Source organism: Schistosoma haematobium, chromosome 1, assembly GCF_000699445.3.
Source record: "Schistosoma haematobium chromosome 1, whole genome shotgun sequence".
NCBI lineage: Eukaryota > Metazoa > Platyhelminthes > Trematoda > Strigeidida > Schistosomatidae > Schistosoma > Schistosoma haematobium.
Window position 1 is genome coordinate 48527162 of NC_067196.1, and position 22997 is coordinate 48550158.

The window sequence follows — 22997 nt, forward strand, 5'->3', positions numbered from 1 at the left end:
AAGCATCAGTAAAACCTTAAAAAGCTATGAAAGCGAATAACAATTAATCATGCCGCATAAACTCAAGTGAATAAACGATTTTGGTCACTCTGACCATTAAATATTTTGTACGGACACGTTAGGTGAGTCTGGTAAACTTTCGGAAATTCCAATGAAACTACAAATTCTCGATACATGAAGTTGTTTACTAACTGGGATAAAAAAAAACTGTCATTATGAATTATACTAAAACAGTATTGTTTATGGAGAACAAACCACTTAACAAAGTTTTTGATAGTGATATGAATATATCATACTATGTCTTAAACTATTTTAAACCAGTCCGATAATATTTACGTTCAAAAATTAAACGAGTTATTATCAAACACAATGTAAGTGAAATATGACTCCCAAATTTGAAAATATTTAACCTCTACCATAAAGCAGAAGACACACAGGAGATTTGAGCATACAACTCTCAACGGTGAGAAGCCCAGCACAACTCAATAATTTGCTACTTGTTAGCTTATTATAGTCAAGACATCACTCTAAGGGGAAAAACCTACATGTGAAAGGTGAAGTATGATCTGATTTGCTAATGACACTCTGTATCATCAAAGTAGGGTGATAGATCAAGGAACATAAAACACAACACGAAAATGCATATCGTCATAGGGATTGAAACCAATAATTTTTTATAAAATTATGAACTATTAGCTAGAAATCGTGTGCATCATTTTTATATACATTCTCTGGTACTATTATAATAATATTTATGTGCTTTGCTGTGAACTATGATCATATTTTGACCTCAAAATTAGGAAAACGAATATAGCTCAGTTGAATACGCTTAGTTGTGTGGAGTTTCCTGAGGTTGGGAAGTATTGGGAGTTACCAAAACGACCAACATCTACTAGAATTTATTTATTTATTACTCACGTTAGAAGAGAATAAGAAAAATGAATAAGAGATAACTTGTATTCTCGAAATCTAGATAATGTGAATGAATGAACTTACACAGTAAGCAAAGAGCCATTGGATGAGTTTTGAATAGGCTCATTAAATCTAACAACAAACAATGGAGAGAACCGAAATGGCTAAAAGTACAGTAAGTCATAGGAAAGCCGAATTAATTTTAAGCCTTCTGGTTCTCACTGGAAACTAATATAAACCGATCAAGTCTGTTGTGTGGCCACTTTTATCACAGTCTGGCATTAATTAGTTGAAGGTTGTTAATAGGAAGTTGTCAATTAAGTTTTCGAACATAACAAATATTAACATAGTTTCCACTGACGATTGAACACAGTATTACCAAAATGCATTGACAGTGATAGATAAATAAAATAATTCACAAACACAGTCATTCTAATTATAAACCACTGTAAAAAAAATATTAGTTACGGGAAAATTACATAGAAAAGCCTAAACGAAAATAATTTAAGACGTATCACTTTAGATAACAGATTAGAAGACAAAAAATTGACCTTATATTGATTAAGAAAACAATGTTAATTATACATCGTTCCTAACGTAAAAAAATGACTATTGTGGATCAAATTTATCTAATTGGATGATTTCTACACGTAAGTGAGTAAAGTTCACTAAAGCAGTTACTCTGTTGTTCTAACCAATAACCACTACGTTCGAATACACCTTTAAGTGCTTTCTTACCAAGAATCATGTGAATTAAAATAATAAAGCAAAAATATAATTTGAGATTTTGAAAAGGAAAAAATAGGTGTGACGTTAAATGTTTAGATATATACAATTATAACTAGTTAGTCAGTTGATTGTGGGAGTCCTCCCAATAGGAAATGTTAGAAAAGTGTGACATGCAAAACCTTCCACATGGTTTTTTGGGATTAAAGTTTCGACAGAACCAAAGCAATTTACTTCATATAGTATACTTCTGTTGGAGAAAAAAATTTTATATGGATCCTTTTACATCTAAGTTTCAAATAAACAAGGTTGCGACTTTATTTAAGTTATAAAATCTGTTTACTTCTAGCAAGCTTCACAGAATAATAAAAAGGGTTCCTAATCCACTAAAAAGCAGTCGATATAACCATCCCCCCTTCCATAAGAAGCATTTCTCCAATAGCACCGCCAATGGAATGATCGTTAACGACAAAATCTCAATACGAACACCCAACCCAATCCACAATAATCAGTCAGTAATAGGTAATGTAGGAACTGATGCAAATATCCGTCGCCCCAAGTTGTCGCAACACATTAACACAGACTTAAAACTAACAAAATGAATACAATGATAGTAGACGAATAAAAAATATTAGAGGTGGAAAGCACCGTTCGAGAAAGAATGAGTCCGCGGAATAAAATATATGAAACAATGTTGAAACTCAGAATCTAAAAGTTGACAAAGAATAGATACATATGTTGATGAGGCCGATTTAAATCTATATTGCCCGATGCCTCCAACCTTTGGTTACAACCCCAACCAGGTGGTCCTTATTTACTGAGAAGACTAAAACCAACAGTCAGTAACTTCATCGAATGTTTCCCCATATTTATTTGATAGCCATTAGCTTTTGAACAACCTACCTTCCAACAACTTCCAGGAATGCATGTTAAGGTAGGTAATGGGTGAGCATACATAATACATGTTCAACAACAAAAACAAAGGCGTACGAATGATAGAACAAATAGAATTAAGGAAAAATAAAAATTTGTTAACACTTTAATTCCTCATACAATTTACCTTTCTCGCAAAAGCTGTTGGACACAAACTACGGTTATCGATCGTATTAACTATAACTAATGATACAGACTATTATATAGAAAGCATATAACCTCTCAAGTATGGTAATTTAGTATGCAATCAGAAAATGAACAGAATAGCTTAACATCACTGTAAAACATAAACTTAAACATTATTGAACAAACACAAAATAACCAGAAACTGAAAGAAGAATGAATAGGCAGCATTAAGTAACTATCAAGACAACGACTACAGTATAGTTAAAAACTTTCTCCACAAACAGTAACTTATAACCAGGATAGTAAAAGCCCTCATGGAATAGAATGAATGAACAAGTACTTTCTTAATTTACTCGCTCAATGAACAACTGGAAAGTTACAGTTTTTAACTCAGGGAAACTATTTTAAGATGAAAAATTAATTTACATCTTTTTAACCAGACATGTTAGTAGGCCGTTGGTTGTGTTTTATAATGTACGAAAGTCAAATTACATCAATTGAAAACATTAATCCATATCAAAAACACGTAGTACGCTATACCACGATTCCCAGCTTTGGGAATGAAGCTGGCAATCATTGCTTTCCGTTTGCCTTTTTACTACCTGATAAGTCGTGTAGGTTGAACGCTATATACGAATCCTAAGCTATTCCCGTAACCCGCAGACTAAAACTACACAGCGACTTGAACTCCAGAAAGAAGACACAAGTATGAGAGAATACACTTTATCCCAAGGTTCATTTTAGTACAGAAAATCAAGGGTATTTATAGATGTTGGCGTCTGTTAAATCAACATCTTATTTCAGCCAATCCGTTAACGTCATATTGTGCTACCGACCAATGGTAGCACGCCACGCTGGAATTCTCGAACGTTCCATCATACTCTGATTGGCTAGGCCCTTTGGCTCCTTTTTGGGCCTCTGAAGGCTCCGTTGAAGTTCTCTGAAAGCCGACCCAACACCTCCCCCGAATAAGATTTCTTTCTGGGATCTACTTGTAGTTTGATAACTGGATTGCGACGGCGTCCCATTATTCTTGTCGTCTTCCCTGTCCAAGGCTTCTTTTCAGTGTTCCTGGGCATTTGTAGCATTGGTGCGTCTAAGAGTAAATCTAACGGGAAAATCGGCCGGTTACTTCGAGTCTGCACCGTTCTTTTGTCCTTAAGGATTTGATTTGTGTGACGTATACATGTCCCCAAAGATCCTCGAACTTTGTACAGTACTTTTCCCAGTTTTTGCAAAACTTCGCCCGGCTCCCATCGGTTCTTCCCGATGTAGGATTTAATGTAAACTTTGTCACCAACACTGAAGTTTCGGATACTTGGACCGTGACTGCGCTCATCCACTAATTTGGATGGCAACATGGCATCGAAGACGGTTCGAATGCGCCTTCCAAACATGGCTTCCGTGGGAGATTTGCCGTCTTGAACATTTGGGTTCGGGGTGGATCTGTATGATGTTAAAAATTTTGTGATCACCTGCCCAGTTGTCCCTTCTCCTCCCCCTTTCAGTAATGCTCGTTTAAAAGTGTCCACAAAGCGCTCTGCTTGTCCGTTTGTTCTACAGAAATGTTTAAACGATTCTGCGGCAAACTGCGAGCCGTTATCTGTCACTAAGGTCTCTGGTACTCCGAAACAGCTAAATAGGGTAGACAACTTGTGGATCGTTTCTGACGTTGTACAATTTGGCATGATATATACTTCCGGCCATTTAGTGAATGCATCTACGATAATTAGAAACATTTTTTCTTGGATTGGACCGGCAAAATCTGCGTGAAGTCTTACCCAGGGTCCTGCAGGCGTAGGCCAATGCTGAGGTTCGCATTTCAAAGGATTTTTAGCGGCTTGAATGCATGATGAACAGTTACGGTATTTATTCTCGATATCTTTGTCCATTGACGGCCAATAAACATAACTACGAGCCAAAGATTTCATTTTATTGATTCCAGGATGGCCACTGTGAAACTGCTTGAGAACCTTGTGACGTAATAACTTCGGAATAACAATTCGATCACCGAACATAATACAGGAATCAACAACCATTAGTGAGTCCCGTCGACGAAAATATTGCAAAAGTTCTCCGTCAAGGCGATTGTTTGGCCATTTGGTCGAGAGATAGCATTTAACTGTGCTCAGTATCTTATCACTTTCAGTGATCTTCTTGATAGTTTCAAAGGTTACTGGGAGTCCATTAACTGCGTCATCCAACACGCGATGAACTTCTTCCTCGGCTTTTATATTTGCTACAACAGTCTCCTCTGGGGCATTTGATTGGGAGCCTATTAATCTCGACAATGCGTCAGCTTGCCCGAAAGCGGTAGTAGACTGATACTTGATCTTGAAATCGTAACCCAGAAGTGTGGTTGCCCATCGTTGGAGTCGGTTAGCTGTATGAACAGGAATTCCTTTCTTTGACCCAAAAACTGCAAGTAGTGACTTATGGTCGGTTATTAGGGTAAAATGTCGACCGTATATCATCTTGTGGAACTTTTTCACTGCAAAGATAATCGATAGGGCTTCTTTCTAGATTTGGCTATAGTTCCTTTCAGTCGTTGTCAAAGATCTGGCAGCGTGTGAGATAGCTTTTTCAGACCCATCAGGAAAAATGTGAGAGATAACTGCGCCCACATCATAGTTAGAAGCATCTGAAGCGACGACTATCGGTAGAGAAGGATCATAATGTGTCAATAAGAGATCGGAAGTTAGGAGTTGCTTGATTTTCTGCAGACCAATTCCATCTTGTATTCTTTTGTAGTAGGTTGTTTAGTGGAGCACGTAGACGATGGAGATCGGGGAGAAAGGTACCGTAATGCTGACCAATCCCAAGAATGATCGTAGGGTAGTAATGTCCCTGGGTCTAGGCATTGTTTTCACTGCTTCAATGTTCTCCGGATCTGGTCGTCTTCCATCTTTATCTATTATGAACCCAAGGTACCGTACTTGCTGCATATAGAAGTCACACTTTTCCGCTCGGAGGCGAAAACCATAATCGGCTATGCGTTCTAGTACCTGGTCTAGTTTCTTCTGCAGGTCCGTTTTATCTACTGCCGTAATTATGATGTCGTTTAAGTAAGCTGCTGCCCCCGGAATACCTTGTAACATGGTATCCATAATTTGCTGGAAAATAGAGGGCGCTGTCTTCACCCCAAAAGGTAGTCGGTTATACCGGAACAGACCTTTGTGTGTGTTGATCGTTAAGAGATCTTTGCTTTCATCAGATACAGGGATTTGTAGGTATGCGTCTGATAAGTCCAATTTTGCAAAATATCTGCCACCGTTCAGCTTTGCGAAAAGATCTTCTGGTAAGGGTAACGGATACTGGTGAGACTCTAGAGCTTCATTTAATCCCGTAGAGTAGTCTGCACATAGACGAACACTTCCATTCGACTTCTTGACCACCACTATTGGTGCAGCCCAATTTGAGAAGTTCACAGGCTCGATAACACCCACTTGCTGAAGTCGTTGTAATTCTTGTTCAACTAATGGAAGAGCAGCATAGGGTACAGGTCTTTTAGGTCGAAAAACGGGAGCAGCTTCAGGTTTTAGAGTTAACAGTGCTTTGGCTTTCGTACATTCTCCCAATCCTTCTCTAAACACGTTTTGATGTCTTTGTAGCATGGCGTTTTTCTGATTCCATTCTGGGGTGTTGTCTGTACTTACTCGTCTGCAGATACTGTTGATAGAATGATCTGCTAGTTTAAGTGTTTCTATAAGGTTCAACCCCATTAAGTCTAGTGCTGTCTTCTTAGTAAGATACAATGTTTCATTTGTTGTTACCGTACATTTAGAAACAGTGCATGGCACTTCAACAATATTCAACTTCCCCCCAGATGCACTGTGTGCCAGCTGTGTTGTTGGGAAAACTGTGGGTCTCCCAATGTTCTTCCATGTTTCTGGGCTGATTAAAGTAATATCAGAAGCTGTGTCCAGCTGAAGGCGGGTACGGTGTTTATTAATATTCAAGGTCACATACTTTCTTTGGTGGCAACTTGGTGCTCTGTTATGTGATACCAATATCTTGTTGGTTGGAGCACTATATCTGTATTTCTTCGAGTAGGGCTTCAAAGATTGTCGTTTATGGGTTCTTTTTCTGCAGCAGTTTTCCTTATGTCCCTTCCGATGACAATTGCTACAACAATATTCCTTATATGGGCAGAACCTTTTATAATGCCAACCCCCACAAGACCAACATGGAGATGAAGGCTGATTGCCTGTGTGCGATACCTTTCTTGAGCAAGAATTGTTCTTCTTGCTTACAGCATGAACGTATGGCAACTGGCCATTATTTTCGACCATTGAAGTGTCATGCTTTAGGTTTACCAATCTCTGACACTGTGGTTACTTCTTGTAGTGTCATATTCGGACATTGTTCAATTTTACTCAAAATTCTGGTTCTAATATCGGCGTCTTCGGGAGATTGTAAGCTGCACACAAACACGAGACACTTAAACTGGTCTTCTGTCATTGCTGATAGTTTGAAGCGCTCACATTCACGGTTTACTAAACCCGCATGCTTAACCCAGTCATCATCACCTGTTTTTGTCATCTTGAGACATTGATAGCGAATATTAAACAAGGATGACTGTTCAGCAAAGATTTGCGACAAAATTTTAATCGTTGCATCAAAAGAAAAATCTCTTGGATTCTTTGGTAGGATGAAATTACTATAGCGTTCATGTTCCATAGTCCCAAGTTTTCTAAGAAGTATTCTGACTTTTGAAGAATCATTCAGTTTGCAAAGATCAATATTAAACAAATCTTCATACTTCTTAAACCACGACTCAAAGGTTACACCTGCTACACCATCAAAATTAAATTCATGGATGGCGTTAATGACTGAATCAATATGCGATACTTAAGATTCACTAGAAGCAGGGTTTTTCTCGGACAGGCAGAATTTCTGCATCAGGGTTTCCATGATTCTAATTTGGGACTCTTCAAACCTCTTTTCTTGACGCACCATATAAGCTTCTAATTGCTCCAAGGAAATATTCATTGAAGTTTTCATCCCCGTCGCCACTGATAAGTCGTGTAGGTTGAACGCTATATACGAATCCTAAGCTATTCCCGTAACCCGCAGACTAAAACTACACAGCGACTTGAACTCCAGAAAGAAGACACAAGTATGAGAGAATACACTTTATCCCAAGGTTCATTTTAGTACAGAAAATCAAGGGTATTTATAGATGTTGGCGTCTGTTAAATCAACATCTTATTTCAGCCAATCCGTTAACGTCATATTGTGCTACCGACCAATGGTAGCACGCCACGCTGGAATTCTCGAACGTTCCATCATACTCTGATTGGCTAGGCCCTTTGGCTCCTTTTTGGGCCTCTGAAGGCTCCGTTGAAGTTCTCTGAAAGCCGACCCAACACTACCCTTTATAAAAATAGTTCAATTTCATTTCCAAAAGAGGATTTTAAGGAACTCACATTACCAATCAGTCGTATGAAGAAAACCTATGTTATTATTATTCGTTTAGTAGATAAGGACTTATATTCAACAAAAAACCATAAATAAAGTAAAACAAGCACATATATATTCACGCGGAAGTTATAAATTTTGAAATCATTTTTGAGTTAAGTAGAGACTACCAAATACACTGAGTAAATAGAACTAAACAATGACATTGTGAACAAATACTACTTACCACGATGAGCAACATCTAAATGAAGTTGGAGATTGGATTCAGAAAAGTAATTCTTATGGCAGTAGTTACATTCGAAACGTCCCACCGGACCAGAAGAAACAGATTCAGATACCTAAAAAAAAATCAAAATGAGAATATTTTCAGATGGATATAGAAAGATGAGTGTTGTCCATTAGTATGAACAGCTTGACTAATTTACCTCAGCGACTGTCACAACTGTTAGAAATAAGTTTTCTCAAAATCTTTGGAGTAACAAAGATATCCAGTAGACGCTAAAAGTAATCATCGTTTGTGGAAAATTCTACTGTCTTCATGACGACTTCACTTTTCCTTAGTCCAATAAATAAAAAGCTATTAATCTTGGAAACCTTCCTAGAACAAAAATGTCGTCTGTAGCCATATAAATGAACCCCTTCGTGCACAAAAATTTAATTTTACATACGATCTCATTCCTATTGTCTGATTTTTTCTCTAGACTGGAGCTTCAGAATATATTGGTGATAAGAATTAAGAAATCACATATGATACTTTTGAAGCCTAAAGTACAGTGACTACACATAATAGATTTCTGTTAGTTGAGTTTTATATCAAATTTCAGCCTAGCACACTTTCCAGCAATTTGTAAATAGTTAGAGGATTGTTTTACTATTTTTAATCCTTAAAACGTATCCGTCTGATTAGCTTGGCTTCAGGAGCTATATCAGTTTGATCTTGAGGGGCCGAAACAGTCATTGTTAATGTTATTTGATATGTGATACTTACCAATCAGTACAAGTGCTGTCTAATTACTTATGTTCGTCCGTAGCATACACACTTACTGTAGTTAGAAAACTACATTATCATACATGACGACTCTACCTATCCTTAAACGTGATATCAAACTCAAATTGATAAATAAGATTAATAGCATGGGATATGGCATCATATTTCAGTGATGAAGTTTGGAACTTTTTTACTACAGAAAGTGATAATTCTAACAAAAGTATACGCCAAATTTACATTTACAAGTTGGTTTTTTAATTCGTTTCATGTCATTGTGATAAGATGTGTCAACATGAATCAATGCACATGTCAGATTATATATTACTTATGACTGGTTATAGTATAATGGCAAGTAAAATGTATCAGAATTGAATTCAAACGAACTAGCATTATCATAATGCAAAACGATAAAAGGACAGTTTTCTTAAGATACTTTTAGAAAGACAAACTTTGGTGAGTTTTATTCAGTTCAGTGGAAAACTTTTCACCTAGTGGAAATCCACAACCACTTCCAATATTTTTCAATCCTTTTCATCCACACATTAGTAAATTTATACCATAAAACATACTTCATGAAGGCTTTATCATTTTAGTCGCTTTTCTGTTTATTACTATAGAGTTTGACTTTTCCATCAATAAGGCCTGCTTACGAAGCAGATGAAAAAGAAATACATTGTCACGTTAAGATAATCATATGGCAAAATTATGACCCCTACAGTTAACTAACGAATAAGTTATCGAAGTCCAATGGATTTATTTTTCGTCCCCAATAGCTTACTCCATTCTGACTTTCCGTTAACTAATTAGATGGTGTATTCCCCCTTTCTGCACACACACCTTGAAATTGTAGGAAATACCTGTGACACTTATTAAGACATTTTATAGTTTTGCTCTTTTCCTGCAGTGAACTCAACGTTACCACAAATGCTACCACTTTACCTCAGTTTATCTAAATACGTAGTATTATTCTGTCTTCTAAAGTGTGATTTAAAACCAAACGCAAATCTGTACTGAGCTACTAAGGTACACTAGAAAATGTCATTTCGTTACTACGTATGGTAGCTATAATGAAACTATGAAAGTTAGCCAGTCAACAACCTCTTACGAATAATCTTTCATACCAGTCAGAATTATTCTGCAACTCAATTTTGTTTTAAGTGGGATCTGTAATTTACGCTTGGTACTATTGTGTTAAGTTCAACGATCCTCATTTACCAAAAAAGGTCATATAGTATGTATTCAAGCAATACTAGTATTTTGATTAAAGCATTAGTTGTAGTTATATTATACGAACCTTAAGTTCACTTTGTACTTCAGAAGTAATTGGATTTTCTTGGCTAATAACAACAGAGCAAACTTGTTGAACATATGAGTCCGCTCCTGGATTTTCATGTGCATTAGAAATGTCCAGATTCATGAGGACCTCGCCACTTGAGTTTGTATAAACTACAAAAAGATGAGTAGATTGATTTTGAATGTAAAAATTACGAGAAGATAATTGTAATATAGAATAACGACAAACACAACATTTAGTGTTTTAGTGTACAACTCATTTGATATATTTAACCCAGAAAAACAATGCATACTTACACCTAAAAGCTATAACTAACGTAAGAACGCTCATAATGTAGCTGATGTAGATACATAATGAGAGGATGAATCTTATTGATCAATTTCTATGTAAAAAGAAGTTAAAACCTTAAAACGTGACGAAGAAGCGATCGATTCTACTGTTGGTTAGAAAAAAATCGGAAAAGAATGATATACTAGGAAGATACAAGTTGGTTTTAAACAACTGTATCTAGACAATGAGTGAACGTTATATGAGAATTTTAGTGTTGTACTACTACAAATATATTACTTTTCGGAAAAATGTTCCATTATCAAACTTCATTGTATTTTTGATTTAAAAAACTGAAATGATAGATACATGAATTATTTCACAAGGAACAGACCGTTGTATAAACTACGTATTTCAGCCAGTGTAACCTACAAAATGGGCAAGTCGTTTGAATAAACATGGTGCAACAAAATGTGAAACCGTTAGTTTGCAATTAATCCACCACAGATATTTATCACGATTTACCGTAAATCCTATATGTGATCGAATACTTTGAAAATATTTCAAAACGCTTTATCTATTTGAACACAAATATTGTTACAAAAGGTCATCAAATACATATGCGCCACACAAAACGATGAGAATTCGAGGGAAAAAAGGTAAGGTGCGTATAAGAAAAAAAAAAGAAAAATAACAACAACAACCACAGATTAATGTTAGGTGGTGTAATAATAATAATGGGGAAAACGGAAAGGCACAAACGGAAGAATTCTCTAAGTTAAGGAAGAAACAACCATTTTTATGAAGAAAGTAAAAGCAGGTTACAGCAGGATCGCCACTGGCTTCTATTCTGAGCCATATCTGATAACATCTCTAGCCACTGTGTTGCACCATCTCTCGGACCCCAACCAGGGAGTCGTGAAGGACCGACAGAAGCCAGTTCTTTGCAGCTTTCTTTCATGCCACGACACCATGTCATACACTGACCACCTCTCCGCTTTTTCCAACCAGTCCCAGAGTCGACAACTAATGCGCAACGTGGAATTCCCTGGGACGACATTCATAGGACATTTCTAAGCCACCGAATTCGGTGTTTCAAGATGGTGACACCAACTAGATTATCGTCTCTGCGCCCGAACACACGATGCTGAACCTCTGCATTACTACTGACATGGTGTTGCCACTGGATGTCAGCAATCCTTCGGAGACAACGATGATCGAACACAGAGTCGTCTAACATCCTCAACTCGGAGAGGCCAGGTTTCACAAGCATAGAGCAGAACTGCTCTCACCGACGCGTTGTAGACCCGACCTTTCACAGCCAGACGCACATCACGAAGACGCCAAAGGTGGCCCAGATTGGCATAAGCCGCTCTGGCTTTCACTATACGTACATTGATCTCATCACTCACACCACCACCAGCACTTATGCAGCTACCCAGATACACGAACTTCTCGACTACGTCTATCTGCTCACCATCTAGGGTGAGTACAGGATTGGAATCCTGCCAGTCTTGTAGAAGTACTTTGCACTTCGAAGGTGCAAAGCACATGCCATACCTACGGACATTGACTGCCAACTGATTAAGTGCGGATTGCATGCCTTGGGCATTATCGCACAGTAAGAAAATATCATCCGCATACTCAAGGTCGAGAAGTTTTTCCCCAGGCAACAGATCCACACCTCCATTAATTACATCCATCAGAGCTGTTTCCAGAATGTCGCCGATGGCAAAGTTGAAGAGGAATGGTGAGATTGGGCAAACCTACCTAATCCCACTACTTGAATGGGACAATGGAGAGAGGTGGTTGTATGCCCTCACTCTGCCTGAGGTGTTTGTATATAGGGCCGTTAGGATGTTGATAAACTTTTCAGGCACATCCTTCTTCAATAGACAATCCCAGAGAGCAGTCCTGTCCAACGAATCGGAAGCAGCCCTGATGTCAAGAAACATTACGATTGTTGGCCTGTGATAAGTATGACGGTGTTCTAACATTTGATGAAGAGCGAAGATATGATGAATACATCCTCGATCAGAATGAAACCCAGCCTGCTCCTCGCGACTCAATCTTTCTCGGGTTTTGAACAACCTACGAAGTATGACAGAAGCCAATAGCTTGGACGCAATCGGAAGTAGACTTATCCCCCGATAGTTGTTACAGGAACGACGTGAACCCTTTTTAAGGATAGGGACAACTATCGACTCATTCCATGACGTTGGTACACACTCTAGCTCCCAGACCTTTACAAACAACACAGTCAGTTCCTTAGCCAGAAAGTCACCACCATCCGTAAAAAGAACCGGAGGTAAGTCATCTGGGCCCGGTGGTTTGTAGCGCTTCTAGAGTTGGAGTTCCTTGCGGACTTCCGTCTCATTTGGTGGATCAGTCGTCACCGGCCATGGAGGTCAGGACAGTCCGACCGATGTTGCCGGAGCAGCAGGCCAGTTAAACTTCCCTTCGAAGAATTCTGCCCCAAATTTTATCCGCCTCGTATGCATCGTGGAGCAAACAAGTGACCAGTAGTGAGGTTGTAAGGTACTACACAGAGACGGTAAATCAGTTAGTGAGGTGGTGGACTCATATCGAACGAGGTGGCTGGGATGTGTTAGGTATGCGCAACTAATGTATACCTCTATCTAAAATGCTGGTTCAATTAACAGAGAGGGAAAAAACTAAAGTGCACAGATAAAGAAACACCATCAGTCCCCCAAATGCCCTAGTGAGGCCGAGGGTGAAGAAGAGTCCGCTCTCCCTCTCGAAATGCTCTCATATGACCGCGCGTGTATAGCCACTTCCGAGGGAGTCCTACTCGCTGCCTTCTCGTGGCAGGGTGTTGTTTACGAAACTGAGAGGACGAAAAGTGGAACTTTAATCGGTTCGGTGGATACAGAGGATCCACGTAGGGGAGTAGGAAAACCCTGATTATTACTGGAAAAATTACTCTGGCTTCAACGCTTATTTAGACAAATCAAATCCAAAATATGATAAAATTCTTCTTTATCTCTTTTATACTACGTCACATGTATTCCCCCTTATTCTTATACAGCCGCTCACGTATGGTGGAGATCCTGTCCTATCTAAACGATTTCAAGGCTGTAAAAAGCCGAGAGGTGATCAATGTATGGCATGGTGTCGTGGTATGAAAGAACACTGTACAGAAATGGCTTCGGTTGGTCCTTCAAAACTCCATAGTTGGAGTCCTAGAGATGGTGCAACACAGTGGCTAGAGATGTCATCACATATGATTCAGAATAAAAGCCAGTGGCGATCCTACTGTAATTTTCTTTTTCTTTCTTCATAAAAGTGAACGCAACTTTTTAAAATGAATACCTAGTTGGGATTCCAATAATAATTACAATACACAGTTGGGATCATTGGATGATATGGCTCAAAATTGATTACAAGGGAGAATTCGCATTCATTCTCAATCTTATACTAGATATTGGGTGAAGTCTCATACCCAACTTTTCGTTCTTTGATCTCCTTTATTCCCTTTGAACTATACTTTTATGTTTAGATTTTCATGGGAGTCGATAATATTCCCTCTCCTTTGCTTTTTGTCTCGTTAATTTGCATTCTCGCTGTGCTGACATGAGGTGTAGAAACTTGGATAGATACATGTGTATCAGGTCCTATATTGACTGACTAACTAGAAAGATAAGTGGTGAAATATCGGATGAGTTTAAATTCGGAAATTTCTAATTTTTATTTCCAAGACCGAAGAATTTACTATCTCGTGCAGACACACATATGGAACCGAATAAAATATCCAATATATAACGCCACTAAGTAAAATTGCAAATAATGTTGGCAAAACAGAGAATTGAGAACCGACACCAACAAAATGAACTACAAACTAACCTTGGTTTTGTCCAGTAAATAGAGTCTGGTATACACTGTTTGGAGCAAGAGTCGTCATGAGCTGAACAATAAAGTAAACCGATAAAAAAGCTGGTAATAAATTAGTGATGCAAAAACAACTTTAATAATCAACAACACGGATTCTCCCCATAAATAGCTAAATGATCTGGACTGTTATCACATTGTTTTCTTTACGAAAATAATACATATCGCAACAGTGATATGTACTGCAAATGGGGGAAATGGCCTTATTTACCTTTTTGAGCATCAGATGCAAAGCTGATTCGATAGCATCTTGGTAGTACTATGAATCTCCAATAGTAAACAAACGCTTATTTCGATAGTCTACCAATAAATAAATGCTACTAAGGACCGGGGACACTTTTATCTACTCAAATTTGAGATAGACCTTTTTGATGGCTCGTGATTTAATCGCCTAGACCAAAGGAGATATGTTGGAGTACTAATCTGCAAACTAGTAGTTGAAATTCGAGTGATCTAATCTTGTCGCCTCTCAGATACAATATCAAAAGCATCTGACAAGCATATAAATAACAAAATGATTTATAATGGGCGTCAGTGACCTTATGAACTTGTGTAAAGTTTTAGTGTAGCTGCTTATACCAAATTTTCAAATGAATTTCAGTCTAACCCAGACCTCATATCTGAACAAATCATGGTGTACCATGTAAAGTACACGACATTACCAACCAAACCAGTTGCCATATGCTAAAATGCTTGTCGCCTGTATAAAATTTCTTTAAATACAGTTCTAGGTCTGACAATCCTAAAGTAGAGTAAGGTAGGTTGTGTGCAATTCGTTGGTCCTATGATATAATGTTTGGTGTTCCGCCAGTGTTCTATGTGAAGTAACACCTATCTTTACCACGCTGAATACTAGCATAAAGTCGATAGACCCCCCCCCAGATCAGCTGGCAACTAAATAAACATCCGTCTTTCAAATCCAAATTACTTGTAAAAGGGCCATAATTGAGAGGATAGTTTTTATGTCATGAGACAATCAGATTTCTAACGTGAGTAAATAGAGCTAGGTGAAACTTATTGATGCGTGAACCCATACACTTATCTTTAAGTTATACAAATTTTTTGGCCCTAGTGACATTATTGGGATGCCTGAATTGAGTTAGAGCAGCTCACAGCCATTAAAAGTCAAACACTTTAGCCATCGAAACACCTCTACAAATGGATACGCAAAAGACCTATGAGGACAAAAAGAATCAACAAGCCGAGCGCATATGATGACAGATATTTTAAAAGTATATAAGGCGCATGTAGTACCTATATTTGCGCTACATTTTAAGTTGGGTTAACGTTTCTAAAAGTCACTTAGACCGTTACGGACATTAGCCGAACCTTTAGGAGCTGGAAGGTTAAAACAAACAACCACGGATCCGAAAGCTTAAAGTGGATAAGTATGACTCAATAAGACATCACCTAAGAGTAATAAATACTAAGAATAACAGGTGGTGGATGTTAATTTCGCGAGAGAAAACAACAATGCACCATAACTAGTAGAAAGATAAACAAACGAGAGTGCTTCAAAACTGAGTTTGTAATCTCCCTTAAACCTGAGTAAAATAACTTCGTACGGAAATAAGAATGAGCATGATTAGGTTCCCATAACTTGAGGTATTCACACTTCATATTTCTGGGAAAATAATAAAGGTTTAAAAAAGCACTGAAAGATTAGTAAGTAACAATAACCCGTTATCGTTAATAGTTCATAAGATAAAGAAAATGCACTACATATTCCGAGTTACTTGCATATAATTCATAATGTAAGTCAGAAATTCACGAATGAGTCGTCTAATACAAGTCGTCTGAATAAGTTGTAGCGTGTAGCATTCCACTGGCAGGAAAGCTAATAAGGATGTATGTCTACAAAACTAGCAAGAACGAAAACTTCCAACTCTCTAAGAATTTACAGACGACTTATGCTATAATTCGGAATAAAGTAAATACTAATTACCAGAACCGCCACCCTTGGAATTTGCGCCTTGAGTAATCAGCAAAACAACACTTTGAAAACTTAACTCCTAATCAAATATTCCGACAAAAGTTGTGAAGATCACGGTTCAGCATCCAAATCGACTTTTCAACACCTATTTGTTCAGTTATGTCAGTTTCAGATTAATTATCGACCAGATACTAACCGTTGTAAGATGTTACTCAGACGGTGTTTTCATCGTTCTTTTCAAAAAGCTAGTGGAACATACTACAAGAGTTCGACAAAGAATGTGTTCAATGCAAACTTGAAGCACACAAAACGGGAAGCTTTCCCTCAACATGTGATCGCGGAAATCAATTTCTCGTCTTCTTACATTTCTTTTTCTTATCTTCTAAGTCCTTCGTTGTGTTGCTTACTCAGCATTTAGCTGTCATTCAGTTAGATTGTTGTAATAATTGTACTTGGTTGCGCGCTCACTACGAATAACATGAATGATGGGTTCATTTGTGCTCATTTAGTTCTACCTACCTACTTCGGGAATTCTTAGTTAGTACATTTATTCGAATACTTCTAATTATCACAGTTGTGTTTCAAACTGTGTTCACCTATGTAGTTTAACGTTTACCTCCGTTCCGAAAGATTTATGTATGTACATAAGTGTAAAGATGCCACGAGTATTTGGAGTTCGACAACACCCTAACCAGCAGCACCTATAATCGAAACGTGCCAACCCAGTGAAATCAGATGCGAAGCGGTTTGATGATATATTTAATAAGCTATCGATATACCGAGAAGTGACTGATATAAGCTGGCTAGAGGTTGTCAAAGAAGTTGAGCACAGAGTACTCACTTGTGATCTAGTGCTGAAGCATGATCATGCGCCTTCAGCTAGGTGAGTCTATTAAAGCTAATGCGGTCAACATCAAATGTCGAAGACATACAGAGTTATTGACTTTGGGGATCTATTTACAGATCGATGCTGGTGCTATCGCTAGTTCTGTTTTTATCGATTATATAGGACTTAGGTTCATGCTGAAGAACTTTGAAGAGTCTTGCATATGCCGATTCGAGTGGTCGTAGAAATGACGTGTGTACCAAATCGTAGGACAGGTTGAACGTGAACATCAGTTGACTATAGTGGAATGGAAACAGAGTTAACTGAACACATTGTGTTTGTAAGCCTGCTCGTGTAGGAGTTTAGATCCATATTCATTAAAAAACATGGAGGATTCACGAATTCTCCCGGAAGTGTATCCAATGTCAACTTTCACTGCTTTGCGAATACTGAGTAAGATAAACAGAAAAGCGTTAGCTGATTATGCGACATTTGCAGGTGAGAGTGAGGCTTTCAGCTTTCAGTGAAAACATCTAGTAAGACAAAGAAAAAGTCCATATCCGAACTAGCGTCCACGATCTATAATTCTAGTTGAAGGGCAGCCGAATTTTGCTACCCACCGTCCGACGAAGGCGCGGGCCACTGCTTCAGCAGTAATGTCCTTGATAGGTACCTTGATAGGTCATCGAGTGGAATGGCCTACACATGTTAGGTGATCGGTGTATCCACTTGAATCTGGTAGAGGTCCTATCAACTTGTCGAAGTGAGCATCGAAAGTTTTGAATGAGCCTCAGGGACATTTGCTGCGTCTAGTCACCTTAGATTCCTGGAATCTCATACAGGAGCGTGTCCACTTCAGGGTGAGTTTCCGGCCTACTACAGAGTGTTGAAAGCATTGTACAGTATAATACATGGCTAGGAGTTCCCTAGCGATAGTGCTATACATCGATTCAATGTCTAGCAACTATCTGGAGAAGGATACTAAAGGTTTTCAGGTGTGGTTAACTTATCGCTATATGACTTCTCTGGTTGCCGAGTCGGATGAGACTACTGAAATACTAATGGGTGGTTCGATATTCTGGTGTGCGATCAGTGCTCCTTTGGCAATCAGTTCCTAAACTGTGAAAAATATTTCTTTTGCGATATCGTACAAATTGATGCATTTCGCATTTCTACGAAGTCTGCCGGTTAATTGTCTTGTAAGAGACGTACAATTTAGTATGAACTGTCTATAGAAACTCAATAGGGCGTTGAACGTGCGTAGTTGCTTGTTTTTGTTTCTGGATAATCCAGAACGATCGCCACTTTGCTTCTCAGAGTTCGGATGCCTTGAGCATCATTAGTGTGTCCAAGAAAATCTAAGGAGTCGGTTTCGATTTGACATTTCTGAATCTTTACAGGAATGCCGTGCTTTTGTAGTCGTTCGAAGACAAGGTCTAGATGCTGTAGATGCGATTTTTTGTCCGCACTTGCAACCAAGCGGTCAGTTACATACTCATGTATTAAAGTGAGAACTCGATAAGCGTCATCGACGGGTCTCTGGAATGTTTGTGCAGCATTTCTTAAGCCAAAAGGCATGCACGAAATTTCTTAGGGACCGGAAGGTGCGGCGATACAGGTATTAGGATTGTCGTCAGCAGCCATAGGAATTTGGTTGTACGCTTTAACCAAATCGATTTTCGAAAAGACAGTTGTACTTTTCAGGGTTGCCATCAAGTCGTAAATGTTGGGCAACGATTAGCTATCGGGAATGGTTTTCGCATTCAATCGCCGATAGTCACCAGTTGGACGCCAATCGTTGCTATCCTTTCTAGGGACCATGTGCAACGGAGATGCTGATGGGCTATTTGATGGTCGTATGATTCCTAAGTCTATCATTTTGTCGAACTCGTTTTTCGCCAACCTTAGCTTTTCGGGGGCTAGTCGTCGTGCTTTAGAGAATACAGGTGGTCCTGTAGTCGTGATGTGATGTGTAACGTTGCTGGTTACACACGGTAGTTTCGGTTGCGTTTGGTGTATTCCAGGATACTTATCGAGTAGTGGTTGATAGAATGGGTCTATCGTGTGCTTAATTAATAATAATAATAATATATATTTCTGCATGCGCAGGTACACGCCATTTTTACAGGCATGATCTATAAATTACAACACTTGTTGGTTCACAAAATGCTTCGCAACTTATTAAGTTTATAGTTGTTATAAAGTATACTCGTAAGACGCTTGATGTAAGTTTCTTCCAGACGTCAGAAGTTTCATAGCTGTGCCCTCAGAGCAAATTTCTGAAGAAGAAAAAAGGAACGAGAAACAGAAGAGCAGAAGGGCACATGGATATGAACGCCAAACGTTGCTTAACATTGTGTAGTAGAAAGGACAGAGGTATAATAAATTAGAATAAATTCATATTATCTCTTGTTAGAGTGAAATGAGGTCAGAGGCTCCATATTAGAGAATGTAGTGATAAAGAACAATGAGTTGTGTCGTTTAACGAGTTGTAGTAAGCTCACATGAAGGAAAGGAAGTCAAGGCTGGTACAAGGAAAGCGGTTTATTAGAAGGGAGTGTGTATATAGATGGTAACGTGTTAAGAATACCAATGATTATATCTTCTATTGTCTAATTTTTTCTTTCTCTTCTTTTTGTCCATCCGATGCCAGCCACACAATACTAGTGTAAAAGTCCGATTTAGCATGTTATAGGTTGTCTTAGTAGAATAGCTAATCCAGCATAATATTGGAAACGTGAGTCTGAGTGGTGAGCGTAGGAAAACAATCTATATCACAGATTGATTGGCTTATTCTCAATCATGAGGAGCCTGATACATACAAAATGTTCTGCCCCCGCAAACACGGGTGGATTGAAGTTATCGCCCTCACCATCAATGCTTGCTGGTCAGTAACTCCACCCTCCCTCCTTTTGTGATGTTAGGCTCATTTAAGATTATTTTTGTATGTATGTCATACCTCACGCAATCCTCTGTGTTCCACATCCTGTTGGAAAGCACTATTTTTATAAGTACCATTTTGCAAGCTTATCAGGCAGTTACAAGCTATGGACTGTGGGTAAGGCACCGATGCAGTGCTTTTGTTGACTATAGTATAAAGTACAGTTTGCCAATCAGAGTATAAGCATCAAGAAGTGTATAATGTAGGATGGTTGTTTATTAAAGCAGGCGGAAAAGTATAGAAGTATATGAGTTGTAGATAAGGCAGAGAGTGGAGAAATAATATTAATTGCTAGTCAACATAGTGTGTAGAAGAGTAAAAAGTTAATACAGGATAAACAGGAAGAAAATCACAGTAAATTGGTGCTGATGTTATTTTGTGTTGTCCTAACCAGTTGATTGGTAACAGGCTCCATAGATGCAAGACAACTGGTAGTAGGCAATCGACTGTGTGGGCCTCTTGACTTTCTGAGGGTGGTAGTGAATGTACCTTAGCGACCGAGTTTACTTGAACAGTATCGATAGGTTCAGTGAGTTAACTGTCTACTTTGAGTGAAAAATTAGGGTGGAAAAAGTAACTAGTACAACTACAAAATAGGAAAAATAAGGCAAACTGAACTTGAAGTCCATTTTGGTCTAAACATGGAGAGAGCCTATGATGTCTGAGTGGGGTACAGATGTGTTTGTACATGCAAGATCAGTGCAAGTGAGGGCTTGATCAAGCAGTTTTACAAACGTATGTAGTTCAACTGCCATGCGAATTTCGGAGGGAAAACTGTTCCATATTATGGCATACTTGGTAAGGAAGAAGTTTTCCCGAGTTTTTGATATGTACTTCTCAACCTCGACCGTGGATACTTTGTGACGAAGTTCGTATTCATGTGAATCTCTAGCAAAAACTATCTTACATGTTGAATAAGTAAGGTGTTTGAGTAGTTTGAAATAGAGAATCAAATCGGACCTAAGCCTTCTCTTCCAAAAGGGTGCTATTCCTAAGATTCGGCACCGGGAACTGTAGTCAGTGACTGAGTCAGTCTTCAGTATTTTGCGGATGAAGTCTCGTTGTATTCCTTCCACCTTTAGTATATCAGATAGGCGTAGGTTGGAAAATAAGAACGAGCAGTATTCAATGATAGGTCTTACACAAACTTTATAAAGAAGGATTTTAGATTCATTTTGATAGAAACTACGGAGAATGAAGCCAAGTAATTTCCGCATTTTAGATGCTTTGGCTGAGATGTGTTCAGAGAAATTAAGACTGTGTGATTAATGTACCCCTAGGTCAGTTACTGATGCCAGTCTGGGCAGTGTGTGATTGCTAAGTGTTAGTTTTATTCTAAGAGACATGTCTCCTATACATAACCAGTCGCATTTCTCTGTGTTCAGCTCTAACCTCCAGCGTTTGCACCAGTCGTCTACCATGTTGAGTTCATGTTGGATTGTTTGCATAGTGCTACGTACATCGCAAATGTCAGTTTTATAGATGACTTTTAAGTCATCGGCATAGAGGTAGGTCTTACCTGTGCTAAAGCACGTGCATATATTGTTGATGTAGATTATAAAGAGCAGTGGACCCAAGACACTACCCTGCACAACATCACTGGTTATTGGTCGAGGTGTAGACGTTGTAGAGTTAATCTTGGTTATTTGGTATCCGTTCGTAAGAAAAGACTTGATCCATTGCAAAAGGGGATTTATAATTTCAACTGACTTAAGCCTGTTGATTAGAAGATTATGAGCTACTCTATCGAAGGCTTTCTTAATATCGAATTATAGTATAACAACTAGTTTCGCGTATACGAGTAATCTTGTTAAAGAAGTCTATCAGGCATGTATTGCACGACCTTGTGACTGGGGATAATCTGCAACCAGAAAAAGAAGTTACACAAACTGATAAAGTAGTGTTTCCGTCTACTAGCCCCCGTTAGTGCGTGTCGATGGGTAAATTGTGATACTTTAGCAGGTGTATACCAATGACTGGCATAGAACCATCCGCAACAACGAAGATCCAGTGTATGGGTTTGCGTAAACCCATGTTAAGGTGCGCATACCGCTTATCATATGTGGTGTTCGGCTTTCCGTTTGCCGCCTTTAAGTTCGAAACTACTTCACGCAGTCAGTCGTTAGAATTTGCCAGAAGAATGCTCACTTCTGCACCAGTGTCAACGAGGTAGCATACTTTCCTAACCACACCAGTGATGTATAACAGACAGCTGTGTTCGCCCGCTACAGTTGCTTTTGACGCGTGTCGGCTGGGAAGCATCCCAAAACGTTCTTCTTGTCGATTAGTTTAATGCTACCTACGGCTTCTGGTGAATTCCACCAAGTAGTTCAAATTGTTGTGAAAAGTACAGAAAGTGGTATCGCTTTACAAGTTTCTGTGTCCACTAAAAAACAAGGAACCAATATCTTCTGTCAAGTTTTTATGTTTACACGTAAAAACAAAGTGAAAGAAGTATTCATAACTTAGTGTGATATGCTATTTTTATTCCTTTGGAATACATGAAGTGTCCAGCCCGACGATTTCGAGTAAGTAGGTTAGACCATTGAAGTTTATGACCTATTTCAAGACTTGATTACTCGTTAACAATAAGAGTTAAACTTGAAATTCAGTTAATTGTACCATGCCTTTCATGTCTGGGTATTCTTTCAAATTTTTTTGTACAGACTGTGCTTAAGAGGTTGTTTTGGAAAATCACCAGTATTCCTTAGCATTCCAGAA

At 38.5% G+C, this 22997-nt stretch overlaps 1 protein-coding gene across 2 annotated transcripts in view; it reads right to left on the reverse strand.

Moving 5' to 3' along the window:
• Positions 1 to 16548, reverse strand: part of MS3_00001450 (uncharacterized protein) — a 38361-nt gene extending 21813 nt beyond the window's left edge. The window contains exons 1-4 of one of the 2 annotated variants that reach the window (XM_051208904.1): positions 16522 to 16548; positions 14532 to 14592; positions 10401 to 10552; positions 8345 to 8456 (exon numbers count right to left, since the gene is read on the reverse strand). In XM_051208904.1, the coding sequence (XP_051074311.1) occupies positions 8345 to 8456; positions 10401 to 10552; positions 14532 to 14589 (322 nt within the window). In that variant the 5' untranslated portion in view covers positions 14590 to 14592; positions 16522 to 16548. Of the gene's footprint in view, positions 1 to 8344; positions 8457 to 10400; positions 10553 to 14531; positions 14593 to 16312 lie in introns of both variants that reach the window. The other variant, XM_051208905.1, reaches the window with a different exon arrangement.
• Between the last annotated feature and the right edge of the window lie 6449 nt (positions 16549 to 22997).